The 17763-nt window shown below is 32.8% G+C and overlaps 2 protein-coding genes across 9 annotated transcripts; one reads left to right on the forward strand and one right to left on the reverse strand.

Annotated features, from left to right (window-relative positions):
• The first annotated feature begins 1740 nt into the window (after positions 1–1740).
• LOC131594525 (double-stranded RNA-binding protein 4-like) lies at positions 1741–9711 on the forward strand. 3 transcript variants are annotated; one of them, XM_058866689.1, is made up of 6 exons: positions 1741–2163; positions 2326–2493; positions 4405–4640; positions 4742–4967; positions 6086–6223; positions 9151–9711. In XM_058866689.1, exons 1-6 carry the CDS (start codon positions 1863–1865, stop codon positions 9426–9428), a joined length of 1347 nt encoding a protein of 448 aa, XP_058722672.1. In that variant the 5' UTR covers positions 1741–1862; the 3' UTR covers positions 9429–9711. The 3 variants fall into 3 exon arrangements, with proteins under 3 accessions (XP_058722672.1, XP_058722673.1, XP_058722674.1); XM_058866690.1 differs by having other exon boundaries at positions 2338–2493; XM_058866691.1 differs by lacking the exon at positions 6086–6223.
• A 2579-nt stretch (positions 9712–12290) lies between these two features.
• LOC131598834 (uncharacterized) lies at positions 12291–17453 on the reverse strand. Of its 6 annotated transcripts, none has more exons than XM_058871402.1 (11): positions 16964–17453; positions 16626–16844; positions 16445–16534; positions 15096–16201; positions 14892–15004; positions 14711–14760; positions 14541–14596; positions 14137–14337; positions 13938–14070; positions 13439–13681; positions 12293–13233 (listed from the first exon to the last, which is right to left on the reverse strand). In XM_058871402.1, exons 1-4 carry the CDS (start codon positions 17390–17392, stop codon positions 15971–15973), a joined length of 969 nt encoding a protein of 322 aa, XP_058727385.1. In that variant the 5' UTR covers positions 17393–17453; the 3' UTR covers positions 12293–13233; positions 13439–13681; positions 13938–14070; positions 14137–14337; positions 14541–14596; positions 14711–14760; positions 14892–15004; positions 15096–15970. The 6 variants fall into 6 exon arrangements, with proteins under 6 accessions (XP_058727383.1, XP_058727386.1, XP_058727385.1 ...); XM_058871401.1 differs by having other exon boundaries at positions 12294–13233; positions 14137–14295; XM_058871400.1 differs by having other exon boundaries at positions 12291–13233; positions 14137–14295; positions 14404–14596; positions 14711–15004.
• Positions 17454–17763: the final 310 nt, after the last annotated feature.

Below are 17763 nucleotides of genomic sequence, written 5' to 3' on the forward strand. Positions count from 1 at the left end.
TATCTTATGAATTTCTAACATGGTAAGACACTAACCATATTAATATCACCTAACTCTTTCCATCATCAATTCACACTCAATTTTTCGACATAATATAAAATGTATCATTTAGGTTGAAAATGAAATCACTCCCAAAAAACTATACACTATAATACTTTAACTGGAATTCATCATCTTCATTTTTTTCTTCAGCAATGTACAAAACCAAGCTTCAAGAATTGTGTCAGAAGAAATCATGGAGTTTACCATCATACGAAACCACAAGAGACGGACCACCACACAATCCTCTTTTCTTAACTACCGTTACCGTCAATTCCATCCCCTTTACTTCATCAACACCATTGCGAACCGTAAAGTTATCCCAAAACGACGCTGCTTTGCTTGCGTTTAATCATTTCTCTGAACAAAACAATATTTCTTCACCCTTTCTTCCCAATCTCTCTACTTTTCCTCAGCCTAGCCTCACCCATTCTTTTAATGCAACAATTTTTCAAGGTACTTTTTCAATTTTTGTTATTGGTAGATATTTGTTGAGACATTTTAAGAACCCTAAAATCTAAAATAGATAACACTTCATTAATCTTGAACACCATTTAACATTTGAAAATAATAAAACCCTAAAATTTAAAACACATAACAGTTGCAAACCTTAAACCTAAAACTAATTACTATTTGTTGTTAACAATGACGCCTTCACACTCGTCTGTGCAAACCATAAACCTAAAAGTAATAGTTTTTCGCCTTCGATTTCGCCTTCACTCTTTCTCTTCTTTGATTTGTAATCGCCATCTTTTGCCATTGTTTCGCTTTCAACCGTTCTTCTTCTAATTTCCCCTTAAAATTTTGTTGTTTAAATTTGTAAACCACATTAGCGCCAAGTATATGTCACATGGCTAGTTATTTTGATTTTGATTAATAAAGCTAACAAAAAAAGACTAGTGTGACGCTGTTTGAAGACACAAGGTATCAAATTAGTCTTTTAAAAAGTTAATGGACCATAATGAACCTTGAAAAAGGGCGTCATATCTAGAAGAAGAACGCTCAACCAACAAATGGACGATCTAGAAAGAACGATAAATGAAACTTATCAAACGATCCCTTCCAATTACACCACTACAAATAAAAATAAAGTCTTTTTAAAGTTGACAATATTTTAGGCGACATCTTCGATATTAACTCGCCAAAAAGGGAGTTGACTTTGTTCTTATACATGTACTAACATATAACGTCCTGAGTTCTATGTTGATCAATAAACTAGATGACGTTAAAAGACCAATTTATTTTATGAGCAATTTATTTTAAAGGAACCAAATTATCTTTAATATCAGTTACAACACGTAACCACCATATTTCCAAGGTCATCGAATCGCAGTCAATATTAACCATACTCATTTTCTATTTTTGTTTTCTAAAATTTGTGGTACTTTTATTGTTTAACAATAAGATATTAAATCTTTAAAGAAAATAATTATATTCATTTTCCAAAATCAATAAAACATCCAAAATCATTTATGATTACAAAAACACACCATCTTTAACCATATTTTCCTCATCTTTTCATAATAATTTTACTTCAAAATCTCAAATCTCATACTCAATTTGAAGATATGTCATAATCCTATTTTAATAAAAACAAAAAAAAAAATTTTATAAAGTAAAAAAATCTATACATTGAATTATTTTTATCCTATGAATTCCTAATGTGGTATTAATAGTACCTCACTTTTTCCATCATGAAATCACACTCAATATTCCGACATAATAAAACGCATCATTTTGGTTCAAATTGATATCACTCTCAAAAAAAACCTACACACTATTCTTCATCTTCTTCTTCAGCACCTTCTTCTTCTTCTTCAGCAATGTACAAGAACAAGCTTCAAGAACTGTGCCAGAAGAAAGCATGGAGTTTACCATCATACGACACCACAAGAGACGGACCACCGCACAATCCAGTTTTCACCACTAAGGTTACCGTCAATTCCATCCCGTTCACTTCATCCACGCCGTTGCGAACCCTCAAGTTGTCGCAAAACGACGCTGCAATGATCGCGTTTAATCATTTCTCGGAACAAAACCCTATCGCTTCGCCGTTTCTTCCTAATCTCGCTTCTTTTCCTCAACCTAGCTTCCCCGCTCCTCTCAATGCAGCTGTTTCGCAAGGTACGTTTTCGATTTCGTTGCTGTTTTAGGGATTTAGCTTTTTTTCGCACATGCATTACGTTGTGATGAGGTTTTATCGTTGTATTAGGGATTTGATTTGTATACACTGATTTTTGTTATTCTAGATTTTAATCTTTACGAAAGCTTCATGTTTATTTTCAGTTGGACATGCAGGTTCAGGTTCACCTGTTTGCAGTCCTGATGTTGGTAATACACTTCCGACTAACAGCGTTTTGCAACCGAGTTCTGAACCACCAGCATGCCAGACTGCTCAGATCAATAGCACTGTTGCAACTGTTACGGATGTTCCGAACGAAGAAGACCTGAAATGTAATTTGATTTCTGTCTTTTGTTTATTTGATTAATTTGACATTCAGTTGAGTGGTATGCAGATTTTTTATTTTATAAGAGAGAGGAGATTTTTGGAATATGGAATTTGAGTTACTTTTAGCATGATTTATGCCAAGGTTTTAAAAAACGGTCGCGGTCGCGTAAAGGTTTTCGCGATTTCGGTCGGTACAGGTGTATTACGGTCGTCGCAATGTGAATTAATGACAATTTGTTTTTTAATATAGAAAACGGTGATAACGGTATCGATATCGGGATTTGCCAAAACCGTTTTGTCGCGGCCGTATTCGCGGTCGCGGACCGTTTTTCAAAACCCTGATTTATGCAAATCTAAAACCGTAGGACATTTTTCATCTTCATGAGATAGTTTCCTTTATCCAATATGAGTTTTCATTTGAATGCTTGTGAAAATCTCTTTGTTATTGGTGCAAGTGATATTTACCAACCTCAGTTCCCCCGCCTTTTTTTTTCTTCTTTCAATTTTTATTATTTTTTACCATCGTGAATTGGCCATTGGAACTTTCTACTTTCAGCCCAGTGATTATTGGTATACCAACAGAGTACAGACACTATGCTGGGGATTTAGAAGTTTAAAGGCCCCCATTTTCATCTTTAAAATCAGAGTTATTAATCCCGGATAGCGGAGTGGAGTGGCCGACCCCAAAAATGGGATAGCGGATAGCGGGATAACCGCTATTTGACTATTTTTTAGACTAATTATATGAATAATATATTAAACATATATTTAATGTAAAACCAAACAAAGAAGAGGAATAGAGTTATTAAATGACTATTACTTAAAAAAACATAGGTAATGAAAAACATATATATAATCAAACCAGATTTATTTACTTTAAGGGTAAATTTGGGTTTTGGCGTTCAAAACAGCTCAAACCCGCTCGGGCTGGGAAGCGACTCGTTTCCGCTACCCGCTAAAAATCAAATAGCGGCCGCTAAACATCAAATAGCGGAGGGTCACTGCTCCGGGCCGATATCCCGGAATAGCGGCCGCTATCAATAACTATTTAAAATATCTAGTTACTTGATGCCTCTATTCACAACTCCGTAAATGTATTTTTCATTGTTTTTGTGCTCCATCTTGTATTTTATCATTATAATTATGATATTTGATTCTTCATTGAATATACTATGTATTTACTATAACTTATGAAGCATTGACATTGAATTTGACAAGTGACAAAATAGGCATGGAGAAACATCAAAGTTCAAAAATTATAGTATTTTATCATTATAATTATAGTATTTGATTCTTCATTGAATATATATACTATATACATCAAATTTCAAAAATTGTATGACATGGTAGAGTGTACACACATAATTGAAAATTTTAGAGAAGGAATCATGATGCATATCTAGATACCTTTCTAACACACCTAGCTTCAAGATTTACAATATTATGACATGTGTTCCGTGTCAATAATACTTAGTATTTAGAAACCAGACCCTAATTAGCCATGTACGAGTTTAATCCTAATGTCGAGTTAAAAAATCAAATACATGATGAACATGTTTCCTCTGTGCATTGGAACAATTTTCATATCGGCATGTGCCCTTGCTCTAAAGAACATAACATGTGTTACAATCTCAATGGTTTGTTGAATGGCAATGTTGATATGTGAACTTTAGAAAACATTAAAAAGCAATGGTCCTTAATGCTTTAGGTAGGGTTGGATACTTGGATACATAGATCATCCAAGCGATAGTGAGAGAAACCGAGAAAGAGGAAGTTGACAATACCAACATAACATATTTGGTCTTTTTCGTTACTTATCCTTCCACTACAATGGGTTTATATTCTTTTGTTTATAGTTAATCATATTGATTATATTACTCATGGGTTTGACTTTTTGACGTTCAACTTTGTCGTAGTTATGGTTCATTTGTACAAGAATCAGCTCCACACTTATGCACAAAAGAGAGGCTTACGTCTTCCGGAGTATGCTCCTGAGTGGGAGGGTCCACCTCATGCCAAACGTTTCAGGTGCAAAGTTACAATTGATGGACAGACCTTCCAGAGTCCTAAGTTCTATCCTACAGTGAAGGAAGCTGAACACGCAGCAGCTGAAATTGCTTTTAAATCATTATCACCAAATGGAGTTCAAGAGGTTAGGCTTAATCATTTATGACCAATTAGATAACTTTCTCACTATATAACTTAAACTCTTTTGTTTAGATCTCTTTACATCCATGGTTGTCTGAATTTCAGGATGAACTTGTGGTATACAAGAATCTCTTGCAAGAGTTAGTTCAAAAGGAAGGATTTCGATTGCCTGTTTATAGTACCAATAGATCTGGTGAGGCTCACAAGCCTACATTTATCTCGCAAGTGGAGGTAGAAGGGGCGGTATTTACAGGTCAGGAATCTAAATCCAAGAAGCAGGCAGAGATGGCTGCAGCCAAGGTTGCTTATACAACTTTGAAAAAACGTAAAGGTATTTTTATAATATTAGTGTCATAGTGTTCCATTCTGACATATGCCCATAAATATGGATAATAAAAAATCCGAGTCCCTGAGGCCTAGTTTCTTGAAAGTTGAATTTGACGTATAAGAGTATGGTTATGGGGGGTAAAGGATCTTATTTATATCCATCCCAACATGCATTTGATTGTTGATCTTACTCTTTACCATAAAACAATGTAATAGGAAGTACGGGGTAGTGTAGTCTAGGGTATCTGTAGATTTTTATTTTTGTACTCGTATATTTGTTTACCTTGTTATTGAGTACTCATAAATCAGATCTTATTTGGCTTGATATCTTTGTGTTAATGGTCTAGTAGTACAATGTTAACTGAAAATAACTAAACAAGATTGTGTAGTCTTTGGTGTTGACCAATTAGAACCGTGTATGATTGCTAAATATCCATAATTAGCCTACTTAATTATATGTACATGTTTCTTCTTTGCACTTTACCTTCTTTATCTTCTATTTACTTTGTGCCTTTCCAAGTGTCCTGTTGCCGGTGGCTCTGATTGTAGACTAGTGACAATTAATACCATCTTCAGTATTAAGAAATCACTGGATAACCTTTGAGCTATTCAAAAATAGATATTGCATCCTTTTTTAGGAAAAAAATGTACAAAAAGTACAACGTAGTAAAGTGAACATGGCAAAATATAGCCTGGTTGCAAACTTTTTGAACTTTTTTGTAGGATGAACACCAGGAATAAAACAGAGAGTTCGCCCTATCCCATCAATGCAATAAAGGCAGAAAATTATCCTCAAATGTTTTTGCATTACGCTCTAGCTAAATAATCAAAATAAACAAAAATATTAAAAAGATTTAAACTACTAAAGCATAATCTTGACTAGAACTCTTGAACTGTAGTTTTGTTTTGTTTATCTAGTTATTGGACTTTACTGTTTTCTTCCTCTGTAGAATCAAAATAATAAGAGTACACTTTTCAATTATAGTGACATCTACTGATCTACATCATTTTTTTGTTATCATCATTATCACCATCATCATCATCATATTAAGATAAAAGAGACTTTTTTTTTTTTTTCTATCTAGTAGACATAATAATACTCACAGTACTTTTGTTTGTCAGCTCATGATGGACAAGCTCCCGAGTCTTTACCTAACTGCTCAAAGGAAAATGTCATAACTGGTTTGCAACACCATTCTAATGGAGAAACATCTGTAAGCCCTGGATTAGTCGTCCAGAGTCCACCTAACATAGATAATGGTGAGTCATCAAAGCCCTTGTCATTTCTACCGTGTGCTCACTTCTGCAACGAAATTGTCAATTATTTATCTTTTCTGGCAGCATTTTGTAGGCTGTCGTTTGTGTAAAGTCTATAATCTAGAGCACAAGTTGAAGAGAATTTTAAAAAAAGGAAAAGAAGTATCCTCACCCCTTGCACTGTGTTTTGAGGTTGAGAAGTAACAGTCACGAGACGTAAGAGAAGTATCCTCACCCTTTACACTAATCTCGTGATTGTTACTCCTCTTTCTTGTGTTGTCTTGTTTATTTGTGTAAGGGGTTAAACCAAGTCAAAAACAATTAACAACTTACATATTCATTGCTGACTTAATAAAGTCAGACAATGAAAGAGTACACAGTTTCTAAGATAGAGCAGTATGAGGATACGGTTCCACCAAGTAGTTCGATAGCCTTGGAACTCCCCTTTCCAAATTCCACTATGAATTTCTAAGATAAACTGCACCTGTTCAGTGTCTTTCCTTTCTATTGTTACACACCACCCAGAACTGAATAGACATAGATAATTACATAATTAATTACTGCTCACAGCAGTAATGCCCCATAACTAGCAGTCATTGTCCCATAAAGAAACTGCCCCATAACTAGCAGCATGGTTGTTAAAATCGGGATCTCGATAAAGATCGTTAGGGTATAGAAAAAGCGTAAAGCGTAGGATCGTAACACGGATCGTAAGATCCCAAAAATAGACAAAATTATAAAAATAACTAGAAAAAATTACTTTAAAATAAAATTCTCATTCATTTAATCATTAATAGCAAATATTTTATACAAAAAAACATAATAGAAGGTCATTTAAAACATAGCAAGTCCCAAAACCCTACAATATGTGTGCATAATAGTCGGGGTTAATTATGGGTCAGTTTATGGGCCGATCCCAATTGTTTAATGACCTGGTCGAAACAGGTCTAAAGCGGGTAAAAACAAATAATGGATCGTTGGGATCTCAAGATCCCACGATTTAAAGATCTTTCTCTAGGAGTTCAAAGCTCCAGCCAAATTAAAGATCTTTGTGGCACTTAAATCGGTGGCCAGTTGCTGGAGCGTAAGATCGTAAGATTTTGGGAGTTAGAGCTAGATCCCAACAACCATGACTAGCAGTAATTTTGTAATTTTCCCATAACTGACATAATCAATTTTGCCCTTTCCTCTTACACACATTTCGAATAAGAGGTCTAACAGACGCCTTCTGACTTTTGGGGGTTTCTTTCTCGCTTTCTGAGTGCTTTTCATGTTGTTCAAACCATTTTATTGTTTATATAGTTTAAGGTCGTTCATTGATACTTTCTCTTCCCATGTCACTCGCACACGCCCTTGTGCATTATATTTCTTGAATGATTAATGGAGTACAGATTAGTATTTATAGAATCAGTTAGAGAAACTAACTCTAACTGGCTAAAAGCATCTACAATGCTAGCTGTCAATAGATAGTTTGTTAAATTCACCACAGATGTAACATGTGAAAATTTATCTATTCATTCTTTAGAGTCACTATATATACACATTACAAGACTACCTCTTTACAATCTGTTACAAAATCTACTAATCTTCAGAATTCCAATCATAAATGACTCCTAAATATAAGGCAACTGCAACAGCCAATAACAACACATAATTGTGCAATAATAACAATAACCTCCACCAGTGGAAGATAGAGCAAAATATGCCATAAACCTCAATAAATCTATAATTGTGCAATAATAACAATAACTTCCACCAGTGGAAGATAAAGCAAAATATGCCATAAACCTCAATAAATCTCAATACAGTTGCAAATAACTATATCTAGAAAGAACGCCAGTTGAAACTAACTATATCCGATAGTGAACCATCTCTAACATTCCCCCTTACAAGTTGAGTCTGTCTTGATAAGGCTGAGTATGTCAAACACTTGAAGCTTGTCACGCAGCAGAGAGAAGTTTTGTAAGGGCCTCAGCCCACTGATCTTGTGCTGGTACATGGGAACCTACCAAACTCTTGCTTAATACCTTTTCTCGGAAAAAAGATATCTAGCTCCATATTTTTTGTACGGTTGTGTAGTTCACTAGTGTCACTTTGTCCCCTATTCCTCATAATGTGAAAGTGACAGAAGTTGATACTACAGCTTCTCATAATGGGAACCTACCAAACTGCTGCAGAATTGTTGTTCTGTCAGAAACTTCAAGTTGTGATGGTCTTTTCGAATAATAAAATGTTCCCCTAACAAATAAGGTCTTCATTTCTTGACTGCCATGACAAATGCCTTCAGCTTTTCAATTACTGATTTCTCTTGCGCTCTATCTGATAGGGTGTAATCCAAAAAGCCAATATCTTGGGTGTTTATCAGGCTGAAACGAACATGGACCAGCCTCAAGATGAATTCTTGAGTACCTAATCTTTTTGGATGAGATGCCATGACCATTGCCTTCAGCTTTTCAAAGCCGGGTTTCTCTTACGCTTTTTTAGGATGTTAACTGTATCACTATAAGCTACACGAAGCTGTATTTCTGACCAAGTTTTTACACAGTTCGGTGGCAAACTTGGCAAGTACATCTCTAACAAGAGGATCTACATGACCCTGATCTATTATTTGTTTGTTTGCCTCAGGGAATGAAAAGAGCAAAAGTTTAATTAAGAAATCATATGCCAATATTTTACGTGCCTCATGCTTTCTATAAATATACTCTATTCTGCGCTTTGCCTTTATATTTGGAAATTATCTACTACTGTTAAACTGTCAACTTTGAATGGCATTAGTCTAAGGTGAGAATAAGGTGTAATTTCAATATTTAGTTTGCAATGTATTGATGATAATCATGTCTCTGCTAACATTATGCGTTTGAAGGAGATAAAGTTTGAACTTAAAACACATGATACTGCAATTCTATATTCTGATATTGTTTTTGTTACAGAGGAGAAAAAATCGCATTCATCTGGAAATATGAATGGCTTCTCAGTAGTTTCTTCCTCAACAGAGTGCAAGCCTATTCCTTCATACTTTGACCGCGACAATGTTGATGTTGGGACTAGTAATATGGCAACTGCAGAAGACGACAGCCCCCCTTTGCGCCCAAAAAAGGTCATTGTTTATGCAAAAAAGACAAATGTTGATATTGAAAATGGTGGTGCTTTGATGCAGATCAGCGACGACAAGTGGGCTGCTTACTCCTATTCTCGTCAAGATGATTGAAAAGCTGCAAGCTTCTTGTCTGAATGGTATTTTGTGGCAATTTGGGATTAATGCTTATAAGCACTCTGATAACTATATACATTACTTTTTGTACTTTTTATTTGCTTCAAGACTCTTTTGGTCATGAAGTCTAGAGTTTATAATTCACCTTTTTAAAGATGAACAATTGGAATGTCGCAGTTTTGAACCCGCGCCCCGGCATTTGTTTCAAGACTTGATAGCTAGCTAGCTAGCTCACCGGCTCACTCAGTTATATATTATATGTTTCCCTGCCCTCAAATAAGACACATTTTCTTAAGAATTATTGATAAAGACACATTTTCTTAAGAATTATTGATAATTTTAATAAGACATTTATTGTGAGAAGAATTTAATTTTTTATTCTCTTTACCTCATCTTAAACGAAGGGGAAAATTAAGTATATGTTTGGTAAACCATCAAAAATGCCAAAAGCACGTTTGCTATTCACGTTAACGTGGAAGCTAACCTTTGTAGCTTTTGAAAATCATGTTAAAATGTGCATTGGGATGTGAAATTGACATTGCAAACGCAGTTCCAAATACTCACTAACTCTCAAATCTCAATCTTACTATTTGTAGTTGCTTTGTTTCAAATAGAGAATAAAGGGAATGCGATTTTCTCTAATAACTTATGATAGTTACAATTAGGGGAGGAAGACATTTTTTTATCAAACAATGTTGGTTAGGATAATGATTTCCTACGACAAGCATTACGTTGTAATCAATATCGGTTGTCGATTCTCAAATCAGTGATCAAAATTGTTTTTTGCATCAAATATCTTTACAAATCTTTTTGTCTTTAAATGAGCGTCCTCAAATATCTTTACAAATCTTTTTGTCTTTAAATGAGCGTCTTCTATTGAAAATTGACAATATTCCATTATATTAATTAGTCTTAAAGTCGGATATCAAACTGACAATATTCCATTATATTAATTAGTCTTAAAGTCGGATATCAAATTTTCAGATAAAAAAGTTGTATTTAAATATAAGTCGTTTTACAATTCCAATGAATAATTAATGCTATTTTTCCTATTTTATCCTTAAATATTTATTATTCTCTCTCCTTTCAATTATATAAATTTATCTTCCACATGTCATTAATGAAAGATAATTTTGTAAAAACTTTCATAATTTCTCATTTTCATACAACAATTATTATTTTTCTTAATCTGTGTGAAAAGTCTAAAACGACTTATAATAAAAAACGGAGGTAGTACATTCTAGTGTCCGGTTAAGGGAAATGATCCCAAACCTAGAATTAAGAGAGTATCTTAAGAATAGTAATCTAAGCATATGAAAAGGGCAAAAGGCTATCAAGAGCCTATATATATGGGACAAGATAAGGAGCAAAGACCTAATCACATGAAGCCTACAGAAGAAGGAATTGTGGAGGTGAGACCAAGGAATAGGAACCTAAGCTCATGACAAAAATTACAATGTTAGCAATTTAACATGCACAAACATACTAGAAATAAAAACTATAATTTATATATAATTTCCATGTGTTAGATCACTTCATATAAAGCATAATAAATAAATAGAATAAGTAACACTATAGTTTAAGAGGTGACCAGCATGGCAATATCATAACAAGTGGAAAGAACTATGTTTGATGGAATATGTGATCCCACTAACTTTTTAAATGAACTAGTAACAAACCCGTGCATTCGCACGGGTTCTCGTACGGGATGCACATTTGTTTCAGATGTACATTTTTTTAATAGAAAAATGTTTGATATTGGTAAAAAAATAATAATTAAATGTATAGAAAAATGTCTGGTACCCGTAAAAAAAATAATTAAATGTATAGAAAAATGTCTGGTACCCGTAGACTACGGAATTGTCACCAATTTGTCATGAGAATTCAAATAAATTAAAAAATATTAAAATATTATTGAAAGAAAAAAAATGGAGAATTCAAACAAATTAGAAAATATTAAAACATTATTAGTTATTTTTATAATTTTAAACTTATTGAAAAACTTTTTACAATTCTAAAATATAAAAAATTAATTTGATAGGTAATTCTAATGCATTGAACATAGAGAATAGAATAGGTGCGTGAATGTAGCACAACAAAAGACAATAATTTGAATACTCAACACAAAAGAAGAAACTTGTGATACTTTGTAATAGGCTGCAACAATTAAATCAAACATTTACTTTTATTAGACTTTATGACACATTAAAATAATTAATTTGGACAAGACAATATATATATATATATATATATATATATATATATATATATATATATATATATATATATATATATATATATATATATATATATATATATATATATATATATATATATATATATATATATATATATATATATATATAGAGGATTATATTAATATATATATATATATATATATATATATATATATATATATATATATATATATATATATAAACATATTATTAAAACAACTACCATATGTATTTAATCCTATATATATATATTTTATATTTTAATTAAATTAATAGTATTAAAAAGAGATTTTATTAAAGTAGTCCAATCCTATTATACAATGAAAATATAAAATAGTAGTGTTTGAAGTTATAAAATCAACATGATATGATGACATCCAATAAAATTTATATTTTCTTATTAAAATATATTTTAACCACTACCAATTTTGGACAGCATTTTGATAATTTATATTTTGGAGATAAGAGTGTGTTTTTGTGTCTGATGGGATTAAATACAAAACTTGTCCTACTGGTATTCAGAAGAATATACGTGCGAGTAATGATATCACCCTACCTGTTTAATATCATCAACTATGAAAATAATAGAAATAAGGTTGACAACATTTTATTTTGTCCTTTGAAATGTTCAATATTATTTTATTCTGATACATTTTGTTTATTATCTAATTGAGAAATTAACCTAACATGATTTAAGTTCTTAGCATAAAAAGACAGAATATTCAGAGTTAAGTGCAATACTTATAGATGGAATGATACTCCCCATGAATGAGAAAAAAATTAACATAACCAATATGATGAACCAATCTCAACACAAGGTTCTCTAAAACTTCTCGGACAAGCAGACGAGTCACATGATTATTTTCAGCTTTCAATTTTATCCATTCAAGTCGAACCTAGCTTGGTTGAGCATGTAAAGAAAATCTCAATCTCAAACATAAAAATGGAACCTATGTATTATTAATATTGAAACAGAAAGCATACTGATAATAAACTTAAATAAGTGGACATCATACCAACATTGACACTTTTAACCTCAAACTTTTAAAATGAATTTTATTGAAAAGTCATGGCTAAGCACCCAAGCAGCTTTTATCAGTCAGAAGCATGGCCACAATTATTACATGTGATAAGGTAGAAAGGCAATGAATGGTTTTAAGTCATTAAACAACATTCAATGAATAGACAAATAAATAGCAAATCACCAGCTGGAGTTAAAGCAGAAGCTTCCAGCGCCTCTCCAATGGTTATATCATTCTTGTCTATAACCAAACCAGGATCCTTCATTGGCACATCAGGTTCAACAGGATGTACTACAACTTATGACCCAATCGACTCGGTAATCACGTGGTTTCCACCAACTTTGATTTCGGAGATGCTCACGCGTTGGTTTCTGGCTATGTCTAAGATGTCCTCGCAACTGACAAGACCGACAGCGGTGTTTACTGCGACTGCTGATCCACTGCTTTCTGGTTCAAAGTAACATTGTTTTTGGTTTATATTAATCTTTTCACAGATTCCACAAGTAATAAAACATCATCTGCTTAGTCAATGCTTTCCTTAATCTACAACGAACGATATAAAACAGATTAATGCAATAAAATTGGGACATGGTAACAATAAGAAGAAATTATAATTGAATAATGTTGCAATACTTGCAAGACCAATGGTATGAAAGCAGATTAAGATGTCTTCTGTTTATTAGAAGCAGAATAAAAGAACACAATCGGTATGACTACAATAGAAGATTGAAACAGATTGGAATGTCACCTTTTCATAAAACTTTATGTTGCGTTATAAATCACCAATTACAGATCTTCGGCTAAAGATCTTCTGCGATTGACATCATTGATGAAAAGGTGAATAAAATTTGAATATTAGTAGCAACCATCGCCTTTCAACGTCGAATTCTTTAGGGTTTTCTAGCATATAGACGCGAGAGATGAGACTCCACTATTGAAATTATCTCCTTGTCATTGAATTGAATATTCCTTCTGCAAGCTTCAACAGATGCTACAAAAAAGAAAAATTCAAGAATAAGCATGCAGATGCATATGCTTAATAATCAAAGAAGCACTTATCTCAAACAAAAGTAGCATCTTAAACAGTCCAAACTTTGTTTCTTACAAACACTGCTTTTATTTGCTTTTGTATAGTAACAACAACAACTTTACGTCTCTATTAAACACTATCAAGAATAGTAGACCATATAAAAAAACTGAGAAACTACACAAAGGTAGACAGCTAATAAAAAAGCAGAATCCTTTACAATTTCCTGGTTAATCCGCGTGAGTGATGGTTATGTTTTCCCAGTTACTACCGCCACCAACCGTGATATGAACAGGACCGCATGGATCCAATGTGTAGTTATATACTCGGTTTGATCTTTCACAGCCATGAACCTGTTCAACGTTGTCATTAGAAATTCGCATAAAAATTATTCCAAATGAAAATAGCAATATGCTTACTTGTCCATTGAATATGTAGGATTCATCTTTTTGAAAACCAAAGACGTTGATGCCATGGATGTTGCAGTTTCACCTGCAACATCTGATACGGGATAGGATGTGTTCGTAAGAGAGGTCGTTCCTCGGTAATTGACTCAGATTTATTCCAACACTTGTGATCTGCAATGGTAGGATTAAAACGTAGGATGACCACGACAAAGCCTAGAACAAAAAAAAAAGCACAACTGGTCTCCATGAGAATAATTTAAGCATCCTTTTCTCATTTACCAATTCATATTCTAAAAAGTTCCTATCGCTTGAGTTGGAATCATGAACTTTAAGATTTTTCCTTTGCAGGAATAATTTCCTATGGGGAGCATTTCGATCTTTTATGATTTACAGAAGGAATGAAATAGGGAAAGTACCACTTCCTTCAGATAATGAATCATACAGCCATCATACAGCCATTATCTCCTTCGATCTGCAACGGATTCAACCACATCCAAGAACAACATCAACTTGCAAAAATCGTAGAAGAATCTTATAAGTAAAAGGATGTACGAATCAGAAACGAAAATCAAGTTTGAATGCTTACCCGTGTTTTTGTTTCCGGAGTTCTCATCGTTTTGTTTTGCTTAATGATACCTAAAAAAAATAGGTTTCAGAAAAGGAAATGACTACAAATTGAAAAAGAAAAAATATACTATAAATTTGAATCTGGGATGCAAAAGAGGAAATGAGTACAGATTGGATAAGAAAATAAATCATAGATTTACAAAAATCAATATATTTGAAGAAGAGAAATAGATATGGACACAATCATCCTTGACAAAATCATTCTTGACACTATCGTTAAAGACCATGAGAACTTGTCTTCTTGTTGTTTCATCTGCAACAACACAATATGCTTCAAATCTCAATATCTCTGACAAAAAGTAATGTAAATAATCAAACTTGTTAATCCAAAAAGAAGAACATACCTAAAAAGCAAAAAGAGGAGAAGCAGATCCACCGAGCAACGATTTTCACTACGCCGAAATCATATGTCTTTCGGAAACGCAAAAACCCTTTAGATGAGTGAAAGTAAATGAAAAGACTTTAGAGTCTGAGTAGGAGAAAAGTCATATCTCTATTTCCAAGAAAGATAGTTCAAATATTTGGAAAAAGGTAGTTGTTGGATTTGTTGAGTTCACGTGTGTTGATATGTTTTAGAAAGGTAGAAATAGGTTTTAGAAAATTAGAAAAGCAGAGAACGAAAAAGGAAGGCAAAGAACCTGTCCACGTGGCAGATTGTAGAAGCAAAGGGGCAATAATGTATTTTCCAGATCAGTAAACTTTCTTATATTGTAGATAAGTTAAACTCAAAACAACATTTAATCCATTTATTATTCACCTTTTGTTAAGACATTGACAAGTAGACCCTAAATAACCAAACAAATCCTATGTTTCTGACTCAACCCTATGTATAATAGCTGCATAAAAACTAAAAGAAATAGCCAAAAAGACATAACAACAAAAGTTACAATATGGTTTGCACATAAAGTACTTCAAAGATAGTAAATTTCACTTTACTTCTTAAAAAGAGACATAGTTTTTTAATATTGTCAATTATACAACTATATAATACAATTAATTATGGTAAACAAGTTTTTCAAGTCATACAATACAACTCAAAAGTCAAAAGTCGGCATGACCTAGTTCACCTGAAATACTAATATTCTTTCCTGAGTTCGAATCCATAACCTCACAGTTATCCAGAACCTCACAGTTATATGCATAATAATTATGGCCGACTTTGTCTAAATACTAAAAAGAAAACACATATGAATTACATTGTTCTTAACAAGTTTTCTTGCTAATTGGTAAAGATGTAAGAAGGGGTAGAGGATTTTGTAGCCAATGCAACTAAAAAGTCTCTATAGTCTCCACATGGAATGCTTTCAAATATAACATCACCAAGTTCTTTCTCATACTTTTCCTTGAAAACACTTCTAATCTCATCCATGTCTATATCTGCCCTGCACACAAGTGTTCTTGCCAAAGTTCCAATGTCTCTTTTCACCTTTTTGATGCTTGTATATATACCCTACCATTATTAACTCAAATTGTAAGCTCATTTCTAATATTCAACTAGGTTAAATATATTTTTATCTCATTAAGATCGATACAACTTGATTTTCATGAAATTAGTGTGTTTTTAGTCGATCGTCTGTATCTTTTCGGAGACTAAAAACACACTATTCTTTTATTGAATTAAATGGAAATTAACTTTCTTTTAGGAATAAAATTAATTTTGTTTTCAAGAAGAAACAAAGATAAAAAGGGTCACCTTTGCATAATAATGTGCTTCATTGCAAATACACTTCACAACCACCATTAGAGCTTTACCAAATTGTCCATAGTTTCCTCTCTTGATAGACTAAAACACAAAATGCATTGTAGATACATAAAATAATTTTTTTTCAAACAAATTAAAAAATATTGATTAACATAATATAACTATTTAGTACCTTTGTATAGTCATGTCCATAAATGTGTTTATAACTCAAAAATGTTAACTTCAATTGTTGAATACTCCTCTTGCTTAAAATTTCTAGTACAACAGCTTCATCTATGGCTCCTAAGCTTCCCTCTCCAGTTTCATATAGCCTCCTTGCATCACATTTTGATATATGATGGCTAATATCTACTTGGTGAGCTTTATGTGATGCTGACAATGCCATAAGAATCTACACATTCAAAATCAAATCTCATTTTCTTCTAAGATAGCGTTAAAGAATCGAGTTAAGAGTTAAAGAATCGAGCTAAAACCCTAGCAAAAGAAAAATATTAACATGAAAAACCTTACCTTTTGAAATGGATGTGGTGGGTCTAAGTTCATAATATCTTGATCCAATTGTCTTCTAAACATTTTATGATAAGCTTGTGTGATGAGACCAACATGACTTGATTTTCTACCTACAAAAATTTCCACAAGAGCCTTGAAATTGGTTTCATCTTGTTGAAGAGCTTCTCTAGCTATAAAAGCATCTCTATCATGTGGACAAAGCATCCATAGAGACAAAGTAGAGAATTTCATAGAAGAAAAGAAATCATCTTCATCATATTTTTGTAGTTGGTTTATCAAGTCTTCACCATACACTTCCTTATAAGTTTCTCTTAGTTGTTTTCTTTCAAGGATGGTTAAGGAAGCAAGTGATGGAATTAGTTGGGTTAAACCACTTAAAGAATCATGAATTTTCTTGCAATCAAGCTCAAAGTTATTGTTTGTTATCATAGTTAGAATGTTGGTAGTAGGCTTATGTGTGTGGAAAAGAAAAGTATGGAATGGTTGGTTATTTATGTTTGATGAAAGTAGGTAGTTTAGTTGACAATTTGACTTGTATATATGTACCTATTACTTGAAGGGCAAGGCAAGAATACTACTTTTTGGAAAGGTAATTGGTAAATGGTGGACTAAGTTTTTTAAAAAAGTCGGTTACGGCAAAAACGGTCGTGGCAGAACGATATTAAAAAATACCGATATTGATATCATCATTCACTATTTTTGTAATTAATTCACACTATAACATAGCGATCACGTTCAACATCACTATTTCTATATTGATTAAAATCGCTAAAATCTTTACCCGTCATTTAAAATCTCGG

Source organism: Vicia villosa, linkage group LG4 (assembly GCF_029867415.1).
Source record: "Vicia villosa cultivar HV-30 ecotype Madison, WI linkage group LG4, Vvil1.0, whole genome shotgun sequence".
NCBI classification, from domain to species: Eukaryota; Viridiplantae; Streptophyta; class Magnoliopsida; order Fabales; family Fabaceae; genus Vicia; species Vicia villosa.